General features: G+C 39.0%; 1 protein-coding gene across 2 annotated transcripts in view; it reads right to left on the bottom strand.

Annotated features, from left to right (window-relative positions):
* LOC135109135 (myotrophin-like) overlaps positions 1-22,500 on the bottom strand; it is a 199,402-nt gene that overhangs the window by 34,478 nt on the left and 142,424 nt on the right. For both annotated transcript variants that reach the window (XM_064020225.1, XM_064020223.1), the window contains one exon: positions 21,472-21,527. In XM_064020225.1, the coding sequence (XP_063876295.1) occupies positions 21,472-21,527 (56 nt within the window). The remainder of the gene's footprint in view (positions 1-21,471; positions 21,528-22,500) is intronic.

Genomic DNA, 22,500 nt, shown 5'->3' with positions numbered 1-22,500 from the left:
CTCTCTCTCTCTCTCTCTCTCGCAACATTGTCCAAGCTTTTTTTTTCATTTTTTTCTGGTCCGGTTACCTTAGTGGCTTGCTCTCTCTCTCTCTCTCTCTCTCTCTCTCTCTCTCTCTCTCTCTCTCTCTCTCTCTCTCTCTCTCTCTCTCTGGCAACGATATATTCCTTTCGGCAAAAACATCACTTCACACGCATTCAAAAATACAAAAAATAACAGCACAGACAGAACAGAATTTACAACAGAAATTACTTTTATTTGCTCTGATTTAGTTGACTTACATTATAACCGATGGCCTCCCTCCTCCTCCTCCTCCTCCTCCTCACCCTCCTTCACCCCTTCCTCTTCCTCCTCCAGCAGCAAGTCAGCAATTGGCACTCAAAGGCATTCCACTCCCAGGCAAACAGCAATTACTACAAGCGGCTGGGCGAGGGCTGAGGTGCAGTTCATCCAGGGTCTGAGAGAAGAGGAGGGAATGTGCGAGGTTTGTCAGCGAGTCACCTTCGTTTGAAAATGTATGGAGAGAGAGAAAAAAAATAAAATAAAAAGCCTGTCAGTGCAAAAATGCATATATATTGAGAGAGAGAGAGAGAGAGAGAGAGAGAGAGAGAGAGAGAGAGAGAGAGAGAGAGAGAGAGAGAGAGAGAGAGAGAGAGAGAGAGAGAGAGAGAGAGAGAGAGAGAGAGAGAGAGAGAGAGTTGTGCTGTCATCTTGATTTGAGAATATATGAAAAAACGAGGCCTGTCCGTAACCTTGACTTGAAAATGTGAAAAAAAAAACTAGTTGTCACTTGGTCTGAAAATGTATGAAGATAGCTTTTATTTTGAATTACATACGTATATGGGAGTTTTTTTTTCTTTTTATTATAAAGACTAATGCTGACTTTGCGGTCTAGTATGAATTGTATATTTAATCACATACAAATAAAGCACCGTAATCTTTGCAGCGCTTAGTCATCTGGAAGTATTAGTTTACTTCTAAGTGACAGGGACAAAATAAGTGTGGAAAAGGTCGCAAAGAACATTATTTTACGTTTCTTTCTCAATGTTTTCCCCTGTAGTGGTCCAGAAATTTTCGTATTTTGGAGACTTTCGCATATCCACACGTGTCCGTACACTGTCACCATGCACGGGTATAGCACTCCTGCCCGGGACAGCTGTTACGGAAGCTGGAAATCGCCTGGTAATCGAACTGGCAGTGGTGAAAATTCCAGGACCATTTGGATGCGCGAAACAGCGACGCACTCAGGCTGAAGTGGCGGCGAGCAGTGTTTGTGTGGACACTGATGTTCGCGGGAGTACTTGACATGCATGGGCGCCTCCCCGTCTGTCTTGGCGCGGACCCCTCGTGTGCCTTTTTAACCTTTTTACAGACCCGCGGGGAACTGGATAACAACTTGCCTTTAGTGGCCAGTAAGTCCTTAGAATAGCTGAGGTCAGAGCTGCTCTAGGTTTGAACTCTTAATACAACTCCCCTGCGCGCTTCCCGGAACACTTAAGGCTCTGGGAGGAGGGAAGAAAGTACTGCAATCCCCAGGCAATAAAGGAATGGATCGCCTCAAGTCTCTCGTAGAAGGAGCAGTATTTATAACAACGACAGCGGGAAGTTAAGGAGTGAGTGGTGTGGGTGCATCCCCAGAGTCTCGGGGCTCCAAAGACAGGGATCTGAGAGAGGCAATACAGGAATAGATAGTCTTTAAGTTTCTGGCAGAAGGGAACATTTTTACCGAGTGCAGGCGAGGAGGCGAGGCGTGAATGGAACTGTAGCAAAACTTCCGAGACTCGCGTTGGGAAGGGGGTACTATTATTTTCTGAGCCAGTGAAGTCTTGACACTTTCACTGTTTGACTATCTTTTTTTTTTTTTATCATAATCACCTGTAGACACATTTCTACACTACTTGAATAGTTCTGCAGTCAAGAAAAGATAAACTGAATTTCCAACTCTTTCTGTGTTCATGCAAACAATTTTCATAGACCCGTGGATGTAAAAAAAAAAAAGGACAACAGTAATAAAAGCTTCACATGAAAGCCTCTCGCAGAAGGGGCCATATTTAGAAGAATGACAACGAGGAGATCATGGAAATATACTCGTAGCAAGCCCTTGAAGAGAGGAGTGCTACTGTTATTCTGAAGCGTTATAGGAACAGACAGCCCGAAGACCAGCAGAAGTGCCATATTTAGAAGAAAGACAGCGAGCTTGGGCGGGAAGGCGAGGAGTGAGCGGCAGTGCAAAGTGGCTGGAGAAAATCTGAAGGTTCACGTTGCAACATAGAAAACGTATTTGGAAGTCTTATCTAGACAACTTCACACATACTCTAGTGGACATTCTCTAAAGGTTTCCAAGGGTGTTTCCATGGTTCGTGAGTTTTACACGAATTTTACATCACTAATATGAAAAACACTCATCAGAACACAACATTAGATAAAGTCCTGCTGGAAACGGAACAAACGCTTCAGAATACATCTTAACGTAATAATAGTGGTTAGGATTGAATTTCTCTACTTCAAAACTCTAAAAAAGTATGAAGAAGTTCAGTTCAAGTATGCCTAACAAACTTAAAAGCAACTGAAAACTAGAAACACTGAAAAACAATAAACCATGATAATACTGAAAGTCGCAGTTTATATAATAAGTAAAGAAAAGAGTAAAAACACGCATACTGACAATTCAAGCATACGAATAAACGAAGTTATAGCAAATGAAGGCGTATCATAGCACAGGGAACATACAAACTTAAAACAACGCTGTGTTTGTCAGTGTCAACAGTACGAGTAAACTGACGGTACTTTGTGAGGTACAGTACAAGAAAGTTAGGCCAAGCAATGTTTACACCCACCTGCACTCTCTCTCTCTCTCTCTCTCTCTCTCTGCGCTTCGCCTCCCAAACGCTGCGAGCCTGAACTCCTTAACAAGGCTTGACTCTTAATTGGGCTGAGGTAATTAGGTGGTTTTGTGAGTTTGAGAGCGAGTCTTCTGCTTACGATAGTACAATGGTTCAGGTTCAGGTTCAGGTTCTCTCTCTCTCTCTCTCTCTCTCTCTCTCTCTCTCTCTCTCTCTCTCCAAAAGTTTATCTATCCATAAAGGGGAGAAAAAAATCAAGAAATCACAAAACAGCAAGCTAACGTATAATAATTACAGAAGAAGAAGAAGAAGAAGAAGAAGAAGAAGAAGAAGAAGAAGAAGAAGAAGAAGAAGAAGAAGAAGAAGAAGAAGAAGAAGAAGAAGAAGAAGAAGAAGAAGAAGAAGAAGAAGAAGAAGAAGAAGAAGAAGAAGAAGAAGAAGAAGAAGAAGAAGAAGAAGAAGAAGAAGAAGAAGAAGAAGAAGAAGAAGAAGAAGAAGAAGAAGAAGAAGAAGAAGAAGAAGAAGAAGAAGAAGAAGAAGAAGAAGAAGAAGAAGAAGAAGAAGAAGAAGAAGAAGAAGAAGAAGAAGAAGAAGAAGAAGAAGAAGAAGAAGAAGAAGAAGAAGAAGAAGAAGAAGAAGAAGAAGAAGAAGAAGAAGAAGAAGAAGAAGAAGAAGAAGAAGAAGAAGAAGAAGAAGAAGAAGAAGAAGAAGAAGAAGAAGAAGAAGAAGAAGAAGAAGAAGAAGAAGAAGAAGAAGAAGAAGAAGAAGAAGAAGAAGAAGAAGAAGAAGAAGAAGAAGAAGAAGAAGAAGAAGAAGAAGAAGAAGAAGAAGAAGAAGAAGAAGAAGAAGAAGAAGAAGAAGAAGAAGAAGAAGAAGAAGAAGAAGAAGAAGAAGAAGAAGAAGAAGAAGAAGAAGAAGAAGAAGAAGAAGAAGAAGAAGAAGAAGAAGAAGAAGAAGAAGAAGAAGAAGAAGAAGAAGAAGAAGAAGAAGAAGAAGAAGAAGAAGAAGAAGAAGAAGAAGAAGAAGAAGAAGAAGAAGAAGAAGAAGAAGAAGAAGAAGAAGAAGAAGAAGAAGAAGAAGAAGAAGAAGAAGAAGAAGAAGAAGAAGAAAATGAAGAAGAAAATGATGATGATGATGATGATGATGATGAAGAAAAAGGCAAAAAAACAGAGATGAATAAAAAGGAGGAAACCATCAATGAAACACACACACACACACACACACACACACACACACACACACACACACACACACACACACACACACACACACACACACTCCTTATTCCAAGTGTGGTAGTTGTGTGTGTACTTTCCCTGCACGCCTTGCGGGACGCCCTGAATCACGTCTTGCTCCAAAGTTACCGACGAGGACGACCTGAATTTTGTGACGGAGCGTTGAGGACGAATGGAGGAGGAGGAGGAGGAATAAAGTAAAGGTAACGGAGTGCACAGTAGAAAGAGATGTTTGTGAGAGAGAGAGAGAGAGAGAGAGAGAGAGAGAGAGAGAGAGAGAGAGAGAGAGAGAGAGAGAGAGAGAGAGAGAGAGAGAGAGAGAGAGAGAGAGAGAGAGAGAGAGAGAGAGAATAAAAAGTCATAACCTACATATAAACTAAAATAAACTAAAAAAGTAAAGAAATAAAAAAAAGGGAACGAAATAAACTATACAACTAGAAAAAAGAAAAAAAAAAAAACTAAATAAACTCACCAGGTCATCCATTTCTCTATTTTCTACGCTCGTAAATTTGAACTTACCCAATAGCCGAACTTTTTTTTTTTTTTTTTTTACGGCTGGGGGGAGGAGAAGGGTGGAGGAGGAGGAGGAGGAGGAGGAGGAGGAGGAGGAGGAGGAGGAGGAGGAGGAGGAGGAGGAGGAGGACGGGGGTGAGAAAGGTTGGGTCACTTCCTGAGTTTTAGCGAACGTTTAGGAAATATTTTTTGAGTGGAAGGGCCGATGGAAGGACTCAGTTATGGGGAACACGTCCTGCCCCTGTCATAAATCTCTCCCACACTTCCTTATGTGGGCGCTGATCACCTCATCTATCGATCTGTCTGGCTGTCTATCTGTCCGGCTGTCTATCTACCTGGCTGTCTATCTATCTGGTTGTCTATCTATCTGGCAGTCTGTCTATCTATCCGCCTGTCCGTATTTTTATGTGTCAGTCTGTCTATTAATCTATCGATATGTCTCCTTATCTGTCTGTCTGGCGATCTATCCGTCTCTCCGTATGTTTGTGTCAGTCTAAGTATCTGGCTGTCTATCTATCTGTCTATCTGTCTGGCTGTCTATCTGTCTGTCTGGCTATCTATCTGTCTGTCTGCATGTTTGTGTCAGTCTGCCTACCTGTCTATCTATTTGTCTGGCTATCTATCCGTCTATCTATGTTTGTGTGTCAGTTTGTCTAACTGTCTGTCTGTCTGCCTACCTATCTGTCTGCCTATCTGTATGTTTGTGTCAGTCTGTCTAACTACCTATTTGTCTGTCTATCTGTCTGGTGTATATTTGTGTCGATTTGTGTCTAACTATATAACTAATTACGTATCTAACTGTTTTGTCTATTTATTTGTCTATTTATTTAACTATCTATTTCTCCATCCTTTCATCTATCTACGTATTTATGTATGTCAGTTTGTATCTAACTATATAACTAATTAAGTATCTGTGCTGTATGTTTATTTATCTAAGTATTTATCTATTTCTCTATCTGTTCATTTATGTATGTATGTATGTATGTATGTATGTATCTGTATGTCTATCTCTACCTTCTTCCCCATGTCTATTTTCTCTGTATGTTATATATGTATGTGTCATATTTTTCTAACCGTCTATCTATCAACGTGTCTATTCATCCTTGTACATTTCTTTTTGTTTCTCCGTCTGTGCAGTATTTACCTATCTACCAAGCTGTCTATCTGTCAACCTATGTCTACTTGTTTGCCTAACTGTCTATCTATCTATTTGCTTGTCTGCGGCAATCTATCTAGTACCTGTCTTTCTATCTGTTTGTCTAATTATCTGCTTGTTTGTCCATTCAAAATAAGAGAAGCAAACACTCGATAAGACTCTTTCTCTCTCTCTCTCTCTCTCTCTCTCTCTCTCTCTCTCTCTCTCTCTCTCTCTCTCTCTCTCTCTCTCTCTCTCTCTCTCTCTCTCTCTCTCTCTCGGCTACTAGATATCAAATTGGTCTGGATCCCGTCACATGTATCACTATCTCATGGTGATGCCGTGGATCGCCTAGCCAAAGCTACATGTGGACTGCCTGCCCCTCACGCTGGTCCTAGTCCCTCCCTCCAGTGCCTCAAGTCCACTGCCTACTTTCGACCAGCATCAGAAGGGATGACCAGCGGGCGGCCAGCGTCACCATTCAGCACTGATGCATTTCATCACCATCGCTTCAAGTACCGCCGTCAGGCACTGTGGGTCCGAAAACACAATGTGGTGTGGGCGCTGCTGAGACTCGGCTACCGACCTCTGTGGCAGGTTGCGGGCTTGGCAGACGAACCTCACTACATCTCCTGTCCCCTGTGCCACTCTCCTAACTCCAATAACTTGCAACACAGCATTGTCCTGCTGTGGGAGACCTGCTACGCGGGCAGCCTCTCCTAGACGTGTGCCAATACCTGGTGCAGGACGATCACCTGGACCTCATCATGACCCGCCACCCACAGTTTGGCGGATGTTAGCTCTCCATAATTTTTCGCTCGCTGTCCACCTTGCCTTTCGAAGTTCAAATATCACCAGTTCTATGTTATATTATCCACTTTCAACTTATAAACGCTCAGCTTCACTCTGTTGTTATTTAATTTATGTTTGCTGTCATTGCCTCACACCTATGATCTGTAACGCTGCCTCACCATGACCTGCTTGCCTTCATAATATGATTATTTGAATTATCAATTTATACTGTTATGAATATTTGTGGTGTATTTCTGTAAAGTGACGCGTTTCCATGCGCAATAAAATGAACAATCTCTCTCTCTCTCTCTCTCTCTCTCTCTCTCTCTCTCTCTCTCTCTCTCTCTCTCTCTCTCTCTCTCTCTCTCTCTCTCTCTCTCTCTCTCTCTCTCTCGGTGGCTGGATGAACGGACTGAAGGATGTTGGAAGAGGGAGGGAGAGGGAGAGGGAGAGGGAAGGAGAGTGAGAAATGAGGTGTTGTCAGGAGGAAATGAGCGAGGAAGGTTGTGGAGAGAGGGAGTGTATAGGAAAGCCCACCATTAGGGTTGATGTATTGGTGATTCTCTCTCTCTCTCTCTCTCTCTCTCTCTCTCTCTCTCTCTCTCTCTCTCTCTCTCTCTCTCTCTCTCTCAAGGTACTGCTAGTTTGATAAAGTTTGTTAGTTTGTTTCTATATTCTTATCTTGTGTAATTATCCATTTGTTAGTCTATCAATCAATTAATCTATCTATATCTATCTTTCTATCTGTTTATTTATTCATCTGTTTACATGGAAATTTCTCTATTCGTTTATTTATTTGCACATGTATCTACCTACCTAAGTATTTATTTATACATTATCTGTCTGTCTATCTATTCATCAGTCTATTTATCTATTTATCTACTTACCTATCACTTACTTATCTATTAGTTTATCTATTTACTTATTATACCCACCATACGTACCTATCTATTTGTCTAACTTATCTATCTATCTATTTTATTTATTTATTTATCTATCTATCTATCTACATGTTCTCATTCATTACACACATTTCAAACTTCAAACATTTACCTCTTCCCTTCTCACTCTTATTAACAACATCAATAAAACCCACATAACAAGAGCAAATTACCCCAAGACACACAATGCTGTACACGTGTTGTGCCACCAAGATTATTGCTTTCTTTGTTCTGTCTGGCATCCATCTGCTCATCAAACTATTTATCTGCATGAATGTTTTCTTTATTTAACTGTCTGTCTGTCTGTCTGTCTGTCTGTCTGTCTGTCTAAGAACCTATGTATCTATCTGTAAATTCGTTGATCTATTTATCTAGCTATCCCTCTACATTATCTACTTTTATTTCTATGCACTTATTTAAATATGTCTATCTATTTGTCCATCTGTCTTTTTTCATATATTTATAAATCAATCTATTTACATCTATTTTATTTAAAAAAAGAAAAAAAAAGATAATAACAATGGCAACGAGAGCTAAGAGAGAGAGAGAGAGAGAGAGAGAGAGAGAGAGAGAGAGAGAGAGAGAGAGAGAGAGAAAGTCGTGAGGCTTAAGAAGATGGGAGGGAGAAAGGGACACGGCTTTGCATTCAGACTTGTAAACTAAGTAGTGGAAAATTCACGTCTCTCTCTCTCTCTCTCTCTCTCTCTCTCTCTCTCTCTCTCTCTCTCTCTCTCTCTCTCTCTCTCTCTCTCTCTCCGAAATGAAGGAAGAGAAATATGTCCGTATATTTTGGCAAATGATACAAAGTTTTGCCATAAATGTTTTAGTTCTTCATGACACAAACTTAGCAAGACTCATGAATAGTTTAATTAAATCAGTATGAGGGAAGACGAAGAAGACGAAGACGAAGACGAAGACGAGGAAGAAGAAGAAGAATACACGAAAACATAAGAATAGTACACGTCGACTCTCTCTCTCTCTCTCTCTCTCTCTCTCTCTCTCTCTCTCTCTCTCTCTCTCTCTCTCTCTCTTTCTCTCGCAAAGTTCTGAGTAAAGGCAAAGTCTACACAGTAATAGGTGTTTAAAATTCAAATGAAGTTATCAAAAGAGGTTGAAGAAAATGAACGAGCGAGAGAGAGAGAGAGAGAGAGAGAGAGAGAGAGAGAGAGAGAGAGAGAGAGAGAGAGAGAGAGAGAGAGAGAGAGAGAGAGAGAATAAATAGGGGACAGAAGCAAAGATACATAAAAAGAAAGAAAAAAAATACATAAAGAGATGATAAGAAGCAGGAAAAAAAACATACATTGAAAAAACTGAGAGAGAGAGAGAGAGAGAGAGAGAGAGAGAGAGAGAGAGAGAGAGAGAGAGAGAGAGAGAGAGAGAGAGAGAGAGAGAGAGAGAGAGTACACCCATGAATCAACCCCATAACACCCCCCACATTCCCGCTGCCTGGGCCCATTACCGCCAAAATTTACGATATTATGCAAATGATCTAATATCAGGTGATTAAAAAGACTAAATACGGAAGTCATATTAGCTCGGATATTAACTTCTAACAGCTGCTTCTCCCCCCACGCTCTCTCTGTGTATCCTCCCTTCAGCAGCAGCAGCAACACCACCGGAAGAAAGAACAGCAACAAAAAATAAAAGCTACACAGGATAATGTCAACACCACCACCACCAACAAGAGAAGAAAGAACAGGAATGACAACATGATACCGTAATAAAAGCACAGTAACTAAATAAACAGCACAGCGTAATATTAATAACACCATTCACAGCAGTAACAGCAACGCAATGTGGTAACTGCACGAAGAACAGCACAGCATAATATCGACAGCACCACCCACTCTAGCCCTACAAACAGCAGTTATAACAACAAAAGCAGGACAAAAGAAACAGGATCACAGAAGCACCACTACAAGGAACAACAGCACCACGAGGAACGGCAACCAAGATAACAACAGCAACAAAAATAATAATAAAAGTATAATGAGTAACACAGAAGGCTTCAGTAGTAGTAAGGAAAATGATAACAATGAGAATAACAAATGTAATAGTAACAATAACATCGGAACAACAGCAATAACAAAAATAACAGTAGTGACGAGAAACAATATTAAGACAGAATAACAACAGTAACAGTAAGAATAAGAGCAATAAGAGCAAGAATTACACCAATAATAAGAAGAATGACAACAAAAACAGCAAGAATAACAACAAGAAGCGAGAATAACAACACTGATAGCGAGAATAAAAACAGGAACAGTAAGAATAACGATAAAAACAAGAATAACAGCGGTAACAGTAAAAATATCAGCAGGAACAATAAAGATAACAACAATAACACTAAGAACATCATCATCAACAACAGCTGTGGCAACAACATTTGAACAGCAACAGTCGGAAAAAAAAATAAAACAAAAAAATAACCATCCAAGCACCACCACCACCACCACCACCCGCACCACCAGTATACAAATAGCACTGGCAACAAAAAAAAAATACAGTGCAATATATATGTTTGACAGTAAAGCAGCGGCATATTTATACACGGGTGTGGTGGAGGGGGGCGGAAAAAAGGGGAAAAAGGTTGTACGGTATACGGTCCCTTCCCTTCCCTTCGCTACACACACACACACACACACACACAAAAGGCTCAACATCTCATTTCCATCCCCATCAGGCACCAAGACATGGGCGCGAGGTACATATTAATATTACAGCAGAGACACTCCCTCACTATACGCGGGACGTCTGATGGACTGATAGGCTACAGAAACCTTGGCTTTTGTTTTGATACGCTTCAGTGTCTCATTAAGACACTAAGACACATTAAGATAAATTAGGTTTTCATGGGTTTTTCTTATTGATGATGAAGTAGTTTTGTCAGATTATCATTAACACAGTGAAAACATCCTTGTATAAAAATCAAATATCTTCTTAAAGTATCACTAAAATCAGGAACTTCCACTGAAGCCTATTATGAAAGACCACTGAGTTAATAGATCAGGTTTTCATGAGCGTTTTTCCTACTGATAATGCGAAACTTTTATTAAACTATCACTGAAACCGTGAAAACATTCTTGTAAACCAAACACCTTAATTCATTACTAAGATCATGAAATCAACCTCAAACACACCGGTAACTTCCGCTGGAGCTAAAAAAAAAAAAAAAAAAAAAAAAAGAAAAAAGAAAAAAAAATCGAGATCAGCTTTTCATGGGTTGTTTTGCTATTGGTCATAAAAAATTTTTGTTAAACTTTCATTGAGACTGAAAACATCCTTGCAAGACACAGCTTCAGTTCTTCACCACGATCATAAAAACATTCTTGAAGATCCCAGGAACCTCCACCTTAGCCTATTTTCAAAGAACACAGAGATGAAAGATGAGGTTTTCATGGATGCTTTTGCTATTGATAATCCGGAATTCTTGTTAATTAGCTATAACGAAAACATTCTTGTAAACCAAACAATTTACATTATCACCAAAAATAGTGGAACAACCTTGAAGATCCCAAGAACCTCACTACAACCTGATTAAAGTAGTCGAGATAAGAGGTCGTAACGTTTCAAAGGATGCGGTCCATTATGAAAGAAGGGAAACTGCTCGAGGAGGACAACCAGATTAGCAATTCCGACGCAACCTGAGGTAGAACACACTAAAACATGAACTACAACTTTGGTGCTCAGGTCCATATTGACGTTTCGGCGTCTTACGGTACCTCAACTACTTTCAATAGGTTTTATCAATTATTTGATTCACGAAAACACCCTTGAAAACTCCCAATAAACTAGTAGAACCTGTCAAAAATAGCCTATGTAAAACGCTGAAATGTTTGACAATACGCCCCATAAATTCATTCAATAACTTTCACTCATTCATTCAGTAATATGTATATAATAGCTAATTCACTTCGACGTACTCATTCATTAAGTTCTATACATTGTCATTCATTCAGTTCTTTATATTAGCTCATTCACTTTCACTCAACTAATTCTTTCAGTTCCAATCGATACCGCAACCTAGATCCGTTTTCTATCGCTTTTACGCACGCCCAGATGCCCTCCTCCTACATAGGCAGTGGAGCATTCACATTAATCGTCCCTCCACAATTAATTTTCGTTCACATAATTCCTAGGCAGCTTGGATAAGTTTATCATCATAAGACGTAATGGATTCACTAATGCATCCCACCTTGTGATGTTAATGAAGGGAGGTATGTACGAGTATGTAGGCAAACAGCATAGGAGGTTTCATTAGCTTTCGTATACATATATTATAACACGTACATTTTAAAAAGCATGGTATAGCTACACGAATATTACATTGAATCGTTTGCTATATAGTTATTTGAACTTTCAGTTCAGATTTTCATGTTTTTTTTTGTTCATGTGAAGAAGAAAAGAGGAAAAGAAAAAATATCTGAAGGAAAAAAAAAGCAAAGAAAGGAAGGAAGGAGGAAACGAGTAGGTAAATAAATGAATGCATACATAAATGGATAAAAGATACAGATAGATAAACATACATAAACAAATAAAGAAAGAAAAAAAGAAAGAAAAGAGGAATTCGATAAAAGTTGTATGGCCAAAATTGCCTGTTTCCCACCGTGGAGAGAGAGAGAGAGAGAGAGAGAGAGAGAGAGAGAGAGAGAGAGAGAGAGAGAGAGAGAGAGAGAGAGAGAGAGAGAGAGAGAGAGAGAGAGAGAGAGAGAGAGAGAGAGAGAGAGAGAGAGAGAGAGAGAGAGAGAGAGAGAGAGATGGAATGAAGAAATATTCCAAAACCTCTCTCTCTCTCTCTCTCAGCCTCAGGACACAGCAGCCCGCAATATAGTTGAGTCTGGTATCACAGTTACGAGTGTGAATAATCGTTTTCTTTTTCCAACACTGTCCCGGCGAGATAAGGGGAGGCTATTATTTTTGTTTACTTATTCCCCTATTGCCTGCCTCTCTCTCTCTCTCTCTCTCTCTCTCTCTCTCTCTCTCTCTCTCTCTCTCTCTCTCTCTCTCTCTCTCTCTCTCTCTCTCTCTCTCATTATTATTATTACTCTTCCTGCTTCTTCTTTCCCTTTTCTGTTTCTTCTTTAACTTTTTGTTTTAATTTTTCTTGTTTTCCTTCTTCTTTTCCAGCTTTTTCTTCTTCCTTTTCTTCTTTGGTTCCTATTTTCCTCGAGCTACTTCTTTTTCAGCTTTTTTTCTTTTCCTCTTTCTTCGCCCCCCCTCTCTCTCTCTCTCTCTCTCTCTCTCTCTCTCTCTCTCTCTCTCTCTCTCTCTCTCTCTCTCGACACACCGGCATTCCCCGTAATCTATGTTTCTCTCTCCCTTAGCTGAAGGCAATTAAGTGAGTCATTAGCGCGGCCAATCACAGCCTGACGAGACGATGTATGATGGCGCAGGACGGGAACCAAACAGAGAGGCAGACAGGCAGACAGAGATATAGACATGCAGATAAGTATGGATCTCTTACAATTAGTCTCAGTTATACTCGTTCCTTTCTAACAAGTTTACTAATTTTCTTTGGTTTATTTATTCAGTTCCACTCATTTATTTATCCACTGACCTCAATAATGTTACTTACTTTCTTATTTTCATTTACTCATTCACTAATTTCCATCGTCATTCAGTTTAACATTCACTCATTCACTTAATCTCACTCACTCATTTGCTCACTTATCAATCGACTACTTAAATAATAACTAACGAACTAACTAACTGGCTTCTTACTCATTAACCAACAAATTACCTAACTCACTAACTAACTAGCTTACACACTAACCTAATCTAACTAATCTAACCTGACCTGACCTGACCTAACCTAACTTAACCTAAGCTTACACACTAACCTAACCTAACCTAACTAACGTAACCTGACCTGACCTAACCTAACCTAAGCTTACACACTAACCTAACCTAACCTAACTAACCTAAACTTACTCACTAACCTAACCTAATAAACTCACTCACTCAGGAATTCTTTCATTGGGGAATTTCCTGCATTAGAGTCTGTGAAATTACCATATCTGCTGCTGCTACTGCGAAAAATAGTTTATTTAAGGACTTTTATAGGCTACTGATACTTAGAGATGGAAGGAAGGGACGGAGGGAAGAAAGAATTAGGAAGAGATATAAATAAAGTAAGGAGGGGAAGGATGAGAGAGAGAGAGAGAGAGAGAGAGAGAGAGAGAGAGAGAGAGAGAGAGAGAGAGAGAGAGAGAGAGAGAGAGAGAGAGAGAGAGAGAGAGAGAGAGAGAGAGAGAGAGAGAGAGAGAGAGAGAGAGAGAGAGAGAGAGAGAGAGAGAGACCGCAGATATGATACATGCTCCCTCCCGTTGCTGAGTTATATTTCCCCCGGTGCCCCAAATTTTGAATACCAAGATAAACAGGTAGGGTGAAAATTTACCCTACGCTATTAATCTGAATTAATTACGATGCCTCCCCATTATTGGCTCCACCCTCCGATTGCCCCCACGTTTTTTTCCGTCCCTCGATCCTCCCATTAGTGATTTCCAATACGCAGCGGAACTATTATGATTTGAATTTTCAGGCAACTTGTTATATATGTTCCTTGAAGAGAAGTAATTATTATGTCGTGTACAGTCGTGGTCAATAGTCAAGTAACACGGTACATTTATTTCCATTGTATTTACCGTCTCTCTCTCTCTCTCTCTCTCTCTCTCTCTCTCTCTCTCTCTCTCTATGATCTACGGAGAATCTATTAACTGTCAGATGTTTGTAATAAGACAGTCTACAGATCACGAGACTTAGGCTGGAGGAAAAATGCTAAAACAATATCGGAAGTGCGTGCAGGTTCTTTGACTTATGATCAACACTGTACGTACGCATTTCTATCCTCCCCTACAAACGATGGAAGCTGTACATTACACGTTATTTTAATTCATATTCTTGTATTGCAATTAGTTTTCAGCTATTGGCAGATCTGCTTAGCGCACATCAAAGAATCTCGTCGGGATCTGAAATCTTTCCTTGCCTTTTTTTTTTTCTTATTTTTGTTTTTGATGACTTTTGAAAGCAGTAACATACGTTTTTTTTGTTTTCCTAATTTTTTTCCCTTGATCAGCCTCCTTCACACGTAAAAAGAGAAAAAAGAACGAAAGAAAGGAAGCATGTATTTTGAAATCTTAAAAAAAAGAAAAAAAATCGCATTAACACAGCAATTCAAATTTTCCACAACCCTACATTCCTAAACTTCGTCCTTGACCTTAACAGGATGGATGCGAGCCCCTCACTGAAGGACGCCGGGGAAAGCGCGACACAGCGATCACCGTAGCTTACCTCGCGCAGGTGTCCCCAGGTGGCCATTTATCGGGGGACCTGCGAGGGAGGATGCACAGCTGGCGTGGCGGGGGTGTGCGAGGAGTGACTGCCCAGAAGACACATTCACTACGTCTGGACGAGAATATTCCCCTTGAGAAATTAGAGCGAATCACGGCACGGGGTTGAGGCGGGCAAGGTGTTTTACTGAGTAGCGAAATAAACACTTTCCATGCAAATCTCTTCTCTCTCTCTACCGTTTACAGTTTTGCTTTCCGTGTTAAGAGAATGTTTAGGATCATATCTCTTTACAGTATAAGAATATGTGTCAAGAAGAGAATGTTTACAATAATATCCCTTACAGTTCAAGAATATAAGAACGCAAGTGTTAAGAAAAAAATATTTATATTCATGTCTTTTTAGAGTTTACGAACGTAAGTGTTAAGAGGATATTTACAGTCGTATCTATTTATAGTTTAAGAAAGCAAGAACATAAGCGATAAGAAGAGAACTTTAGGATCATAACTCTTTACAGTTTAAGAACGTAAAAAAATAAAGGAAGCTGCAAGAACTCGTCAGGTCTACACATGACAGTAGCCTATAAAAAGACATGCCTAACCATTTCCACCTGTTCTTCTTTTAAAGTTCTCTAAATGACTCGCCACTAACAACCAGCAAATTACTTAGTCCATTCTACCACTATTTTACCACTACATCTGAAAACTTTTTAATAAAAATTTGCTGGGCTGAAATATATATTTTATAACAAATATTTAAGATCATAGCTATCATTTTATTGTTTGATATTCTGTGTTGAAAAGCAAATATGAAGATTAAAAGGTCTCTTGTTTCATATTTTCTGTTACTGAATAAATGTTAAGGATTATAATTTTTTTTTACCGTTTATAATTTTATATTTTACATTGAATAACACGTGAAAAACTAAAGTTCACGTTTAGTTTTACATTTTCCGTTGATAAACAAACACGAAGGATTAAAGCTCCATATCATTTAGTTTTGCAATCTGCATTGGAAAACAAACAATACAAATTACCGCCTCTCATTCATTGTTTTATATTCCGCGTTGAGAGGCAAACCTTGAGAATTACAACCTGCTTTATTTGATTATTTTACATTTTGCGTTGAAGAACAATAGTTAAGGAATACAATCTTCTTTAGTTCATAGTCTTATATTCTCCGTTGAAAAGCAAATATTCACTGATGAAGTCAACAGAATCGCCATCTACACTGCAAAAATTATGCCCACGAAGAACAAAGGGAAAACAAAGGGTAAAAAGTTGGTGATCCCTCACAACACAACACAGCACAACACAACACAACACAACACAACACAACAAAACACAGCCGCGTCGACGCAACTTCAATCACCAGGAATGAATGGAGCAATCGTTGGGGAAAAATCATACACAAACTGCAGCATTTCAACATTTACATGAGGCATCCATGCAGGAGTTTCATCAGCTGTTAGATTTTGTTCACTGCAATTACGTTACACAGTTCATTTAAAACTTATGCACATTTCAGCACAGGAGTTTCCGGCAGCAGTTGGGATTACTACTCATATTTTCATTTCAAATCGAGAATCACTTAAGTTGACTCGTTCAAATAATGGCGGGCAAAATTTTCAACTGGAATATTGCACCATGATGAGTTATGGATTCCAATCGTTCCTTATTGTCTCTTGATGTTATTATTCTGCTCCATATCATATTTTCTCCTGAGTATTTTATTGGTGGAAGTAAAATATGGAGGTTTCTCGTGATGGGGACAGATGGGAATTGAAAAGAAAGCGAGAAAATGGGAAAGAAGTGCAAGAACGGGGGAAGGGAAGGAAAGGAGAAAAAGGAAGAAAGAAAAGGAGGAAAGGAGAAAGAAGAGGAGAAACGGGGGAAAAGATGAGAAAATAGATGAGAAAAAGAAAATGATGAGAAAAGGGAAAAGAGATTAAAAAAGGCAATGAAAGGGAATACTTTTACGCGAGAAAAAGGAGGAAGGAAGAGGAAAGAAGACAGAGGAGGAGAAAAGGGAAAAGAAGATGAGAAGAGAGAAAAGAAGATGAAAGAGAAAAGATAAGAAAAGGAAAAAAAAGGTAAGAAAAGAAAAAAATGAAGAAAAGGGAATGGATGGGAATACTTTTACGATACTCAATGAAGGACTAAAGGGAAAGAAAGGAATGAATGCAAGTTTGAAAATAAAGAAGAAAGAAAAGTAAGAGGAGGCGGGAAAGAGAAAATCATAAAAAAAAAAAAATGAATGCAAGTATGAAAATAAGAAGAAAAGGAAACATGAGACGGAGGAGGGAAACGAGTATCAAAAAGAGAAGGAAAGAAAAAAATGAGAAGAGGTAAAGTAAAAAACAAAAGAAAAGAAAAAAAGAATGAATGCAACTATCAAAAGTAAAGAAGGAAGAAAGAAAAGAGGAGAGAAAGGAGTACCAAAAAGAGAAGGAAAGACAGGAAACATTACAAAGAAGAAGAATGAGAGAAGAAAGGGAATAAAAACAAAAGGAAAATAAAAACGAAGGACGGAAAGTTAGGAGAAAGGAATAGATTGAAAGGAAAGAAGGCAGAAAGAATGGTATCGATAAAACTGGACGTAACGAAGGAGGACAAGAAGAAAAGAAGAAAAAGATGAATGGGGAAGAGGAAATTAAAAGAACAGTTAGGAGGAGAAGAAAGAATAAAAACAATAGAGAGAAACGATACTACCTGGAATTGATTGAATATAATGGAAAGAGAATAAAATATAAGGAGGAGGAGGAGGAGGAGGAGGAGGAGGAGGAGGAGGAGGAGGAGGAGGAGGAGGAGGAGGAGGAGGAGGAGGAGGAGGAGGAGGAAAGAATGAACAACGATTTAAGAGAATCAAACTAAACCAAACAAAACACACACACACACACACACACACACACACACACACACACACACACACACACACACACACACGAAAATAAACAAAAAGAAAAACGAACAGCATTAAAGAGAGAGAAAGAGAGAGAGAGAGAGAGAGAGAGAGAGAGAGAGAGAGAGAGAGAGAGAGAGAGAGAGAGAGAGAGAGAGAGAGAGAGAGAGAGAGAGAGAGAGAGAGAGAGAGAGAGACTAGACAGTCATATAAAAAAAATGGGAATATTGGAAATAAGATCTTGTTTGCTGTACTGATGATCCGTGCCAACTATTTTTCGTATTGTTTATTCTTTTACTCTCTCTCTCTCTCTCTCTCTCTCTCTCTCTCTCTCTCTCTCTCTCTCTCTCGCGGTTGTTTTGATAATGGTAATAATTTTGTTTGGTCTATTTGCTTTACGTAACGCTTGTTTTCCAGACTCGTGGGGAACAGTTGAGAATTTCTGGTATGATGCAACACATGTTCAGACAGACAGACAGACAGACACACACACACACACACACACACACACACACACACAGTAGGGCAATGACAGTTTTCTCTCTTTCTATCCTTTACAACAACAACAACAACAACAAAAACAATAATAATAACAATAACAATTTTGTCCTGCCTTGTATATTTCTTCCGTTATTGAGTTATGAGCTATAGTGAATAATCCAGACGAGGAGGAGGAGGAGGAGGAGGAGGAGGAGGAGGAGGAGGAGGAGGAGGAGGAGGAGGAAGGCGAAAATTTGAGAATATTTTCCGTCGTTTCTTATTTTAATGCTCAAAATTTCTTCCACTGTTGTATAATTGTATGTTTGTTTATTAAATTTTCAGTCCTGCATTTGGCCAATCTTCATGAGAGAGAGAGAGAGAGAGAGAGAGAGAGAGAGAGAGAGAGAGAGAGAGAGAGAGAGAGAGAGAGAGAGAGAGAGAGAGAGAGAGAGAGAGTAACTGGTCTAGGTTCATTATCATTAATCTGATAACGCAGCTTACTTTTTCCTTCTTCCTCTCCTCCTTTCCTTCTCTCTCTCTCTCTCTCTCTCTCTCTCTCTCTCTCTCTCTCTCTCTCTCTCTCTCTCTGTTCTCATTCGTATCTAACTAGTTAACTTCGTGTGTGTGTGTGTGTGTGTGTGTGTGTGTGTGTGTGTGTGTGTGTGTGTGTGTGTGTGTGTGTGTGTGTAATTAATTTTTTGACTACCGACTTTTATCGTCTTTATTTTCCTCTGTATTTTTTCCCGTTCCTCCTCTTCTTTCCCCCGCCGCCGCCGCCGCCGCCACCACCACCACCAATTACCTCTCGCCACAGCACCAAAATCACCAAATCAGCCTTCAGATCACCACCACCACCATTACCACCACCACCACCACCACCAACACCGACGCTGCCGCTGCCGCAAATCTGGAAAACTACGCCCAGAATATTGACTAAAATTAAATAGATTAGCCAGAAAATTGCATTTCGCGTAATTGATACAAATTTGCTCACACACACACACACACACACACACATATGTACCTACGTTTGCAATGCTGATTCGTACGAGATGGCAAGAAAGAACGAGGTAAGTGGAGGAAACGTGACAAAAAGGTGGAGGAGGAGGAGGAGGAGGAGAAAAGGAATTGAGGAAGGAGAGGAAGGAGTGAAAACGAGAGGATAGAAAAAAAAATATTAAATGAAACAAAAAAGGAATGGAAAGGAGTGAAGAGAGTAAGGGAAGGAAAGATGAGGAAGGAAGGAAATTAGAGAGAAGGGATGAAGAGGAGAGGAAAGGAAGGAAATATATATAGAAGAAAAAATAAAGACGCAAAGAAGAAAGGATAGGAAAGAAAGGGATGCGGAAAGAAGGGAAAAACGTGAAAGAAAGGAACGACGACGAAAAAAAAAAAAAAAAGAAGGGGAAAGAAAGGAAGCGGAAAAATTAGCGAAAGAAAGAGAAGGTCGTTATATCATTACCGAATATTGTTATCATTATTATTATCATTATTAGCATCCTCATCTCTTTCAATCTGACAAGTTATTTATTTAGAATTAATTAATCGACTTTTTTTCGTGTCGTAAAATCAAGAGAAAGGAATAAGGACACAAGGCTGGGACTCCCCTCTCTGCTGATATTTGCTCCTGGGAAAGTAAACAAATATACAAATATAATTCATGTACCGGTAAGGATTTCACTGTATTGTTATCTAAGTTTGCTTTTCTTTTGTCTTTCCTGTGTTTGTTGTGAGTTAACTTACGCACAGAGCACAAAGGAAGGTGTCTGTTATTGTTATTTTCTTTGTTGTTGTTATTATTATTATTATTATTATTATTATTATTATTATTATTATTTACATTCCTCTGTTTCTCAGTTTATCTTTCCCTTCCTCTTCCTCCTACAGTTTAATTATTATTGCTTTCTAACTTGGGATGTACAATAACAATAACAATATCGACAAGAACAACAATTGCTTCATTAACAATGGTAAAAATGCTGACAACAACAACAACAACAATAATAATAATAATAATAATAATAATAACAATAATAATACTTCATGGTAGTAGTAGTAGTAGTAGTAGTAGTAGTAGTAGTAGTAGTAGTAGTAGTAGTAGTAGTATTGACCATAAAACTGCGACTGTTATTCTGTAAATACTTAAAAGTGATATTCTTTTTATTCCCCATCTGGAGATGAAAGGAAAAGAAAGGAAAAAAGAAAAGTATAATCATTCGAAGACAAAAAAAAAAGTAGGAAAAGAAGTATAGTCGTTCGAATAGACAAGAAAAAAAAAGGAAAAGAAAAAAAAAGTGTGATAATGACTTATAAAAATAAAGAAAAGATAACGCTAAGAACTTTTGGCACATTAGGTGAAACTTCAAAAACTCTTCCATAACACACACACACACACACACACACGCACACACACTCAAAGTACGTTCCTACATTTGTTCTGGAAGAAAATGGGAAGTGTAGGCGGAAAGTTCGAAGCTTCGGTAGTAAGTCGCTGTAAACGAGGCGATTCACTGAGATTTGATTCTTGTTGGACTTTTGTTGTTCCGCGCGACCACTTTTTTGTTGTTATTGTTGTTGTTGTTGTTGTTGTTGTTGTTGGTGGTGATGGTGGTGGCTATATTATTTATTATTGTTATTATTGTTGCTGTTGTTTTGTTGTTGTTGGTGGTATGTAAAATATCAATACAATCCTAAAGAAACAATAAAAGTATACAACAACAACAACAACAACAACAACAACAACAACAACTACTACTACTACTACTACTACAACCACCACCACCATCATCAGAAATACGAAAATAACTACCTACATTAGTAAAAAGGAGGAGGAGGAGGAGGAGGAGGAGGAGGAGGAATATCAGGAAGAGAAGGAGGAGAAATACAATCCTAAAGAAACAATAAAAGTATACAACAACAACAACAACAACAACAACAACAACTACTACTACAACCACCACCACCATCATCAGAAATACGAAAATAACTACCTACATTAGTAAGGAGGAGGAGGAGGAGGAGGAGGAGGAGGAGGAGGAGGAGGAGGAGGAGGAGGAGGAGGAGAAGGAATATCAGGAAGAGAAAGAGGAGAAGGAAAACGAAAGAAGAGTAAGGAAGAGAAGAACAACAGCAACACCAACAACAAAAACACCTCACCACCACCACCACTACCAACAACAACAACAAAAACAGCAGCAGCAATAACACCAGCAAAGGCATGATCAAAACACACAAACACCCTTCAGGAAACAATACGGTGGGTAATGCAAGACACAAGGCGCGAACACTTTGGCAAGAAATGTTCAAACCAGGAGAAAGAAAACGGATTGCCTCCATCACTTTACCTTCACAGCAAACCTTTTGAGGACGATGACACCACTCCGTTTTCTTTACGACGAATCTGGAAAAGAGAATGGAGCTTTTAAATGGATAGCTCGTCTAATATTTCATGATTGGGTTATTTTTGCCGTTCCTGACAAAACAGAAAGCATACGCAGGTTGGATGCTAAGAAGGGTTGGGTGGTGCAACTGGTTAAAAGCTTGCCATTGTTGACTTACGGGATAACAGTTCGAACCCCATTCCTTTTCAAAATCACTCGAGTCATGACGGACTTTTTAATTATTTATTTTTAGGTTGAAATTATTGGCAGTAATTATTTATAATTGTTCATAATGTTTTATAATGCTTGTGGAAAATGAAAACATTGTGTGGATTATTAACAATGCTGAGAAAATTACATATATGAATTACATATAAACATTTAGTTCACCAGGAGAGAGAGAGAGAGAGAGAGAGAGAGAGAGAGAGAGAGAGAGAGAGAGAGAGAGAGAGAGAGAGAGAGAGAGAGAGAGAGAGAGAGAGAGAGAGAGACGAAGACTCTAGTGAATGCAAATATTTTCAAGTAAAAATTAATAAATATAAATAGATAGATAAAATAAATAAATAAAAGATAATGTAAACAATTCGATAAATAAATGAAAAATAGTAACTATTAACCAGATCTCATACACACACACACAAACACACACACACACACACACAGGGGCAGGGGATGGCTGGGGAGAGGGATGGTGGAGGACAGGACAAAACAAGATGCAAATAACGTTTCATGATCCCCATCAATATATGTTCATTCAATTACTAGTATTTCATATATTTACACGGGCACAGGAAACGTGTTAACGAGCGAGCAAACCGTGCTACTTTGACAATGGCACTGGGAAATGGCAACAAAAGTAAATGGCACTAGAAAATGGAAAATGCCACGATAAAATGACACTGGGATAAATTGTACAAAGAGATAGCATGAATAAATGGCACTGAGAGAAATTGCACGAATAAATGGCACTAGAATTGATGGTACAGATAAATG

This window comes from Scylla paramamosain, chromosome 18, assembly GCF_035594125.1.
Source record: "Scylla paramamosain isolate STU-SP2022 chromosome 18, ASM3559412v1, whole genome shotgun sequence".
Lineage (NCBI taxonomy): Eukaryota > Metazoa > Arthropoda > Malacostraca > Decapoda > Portunidae > Scylla > Scylla paramamosain.
The sequence above is the reverse complement of the archived record's forward strand: the minus strand, read 5'-3'. Positions and strand labels throughout refer to the sequence as shown.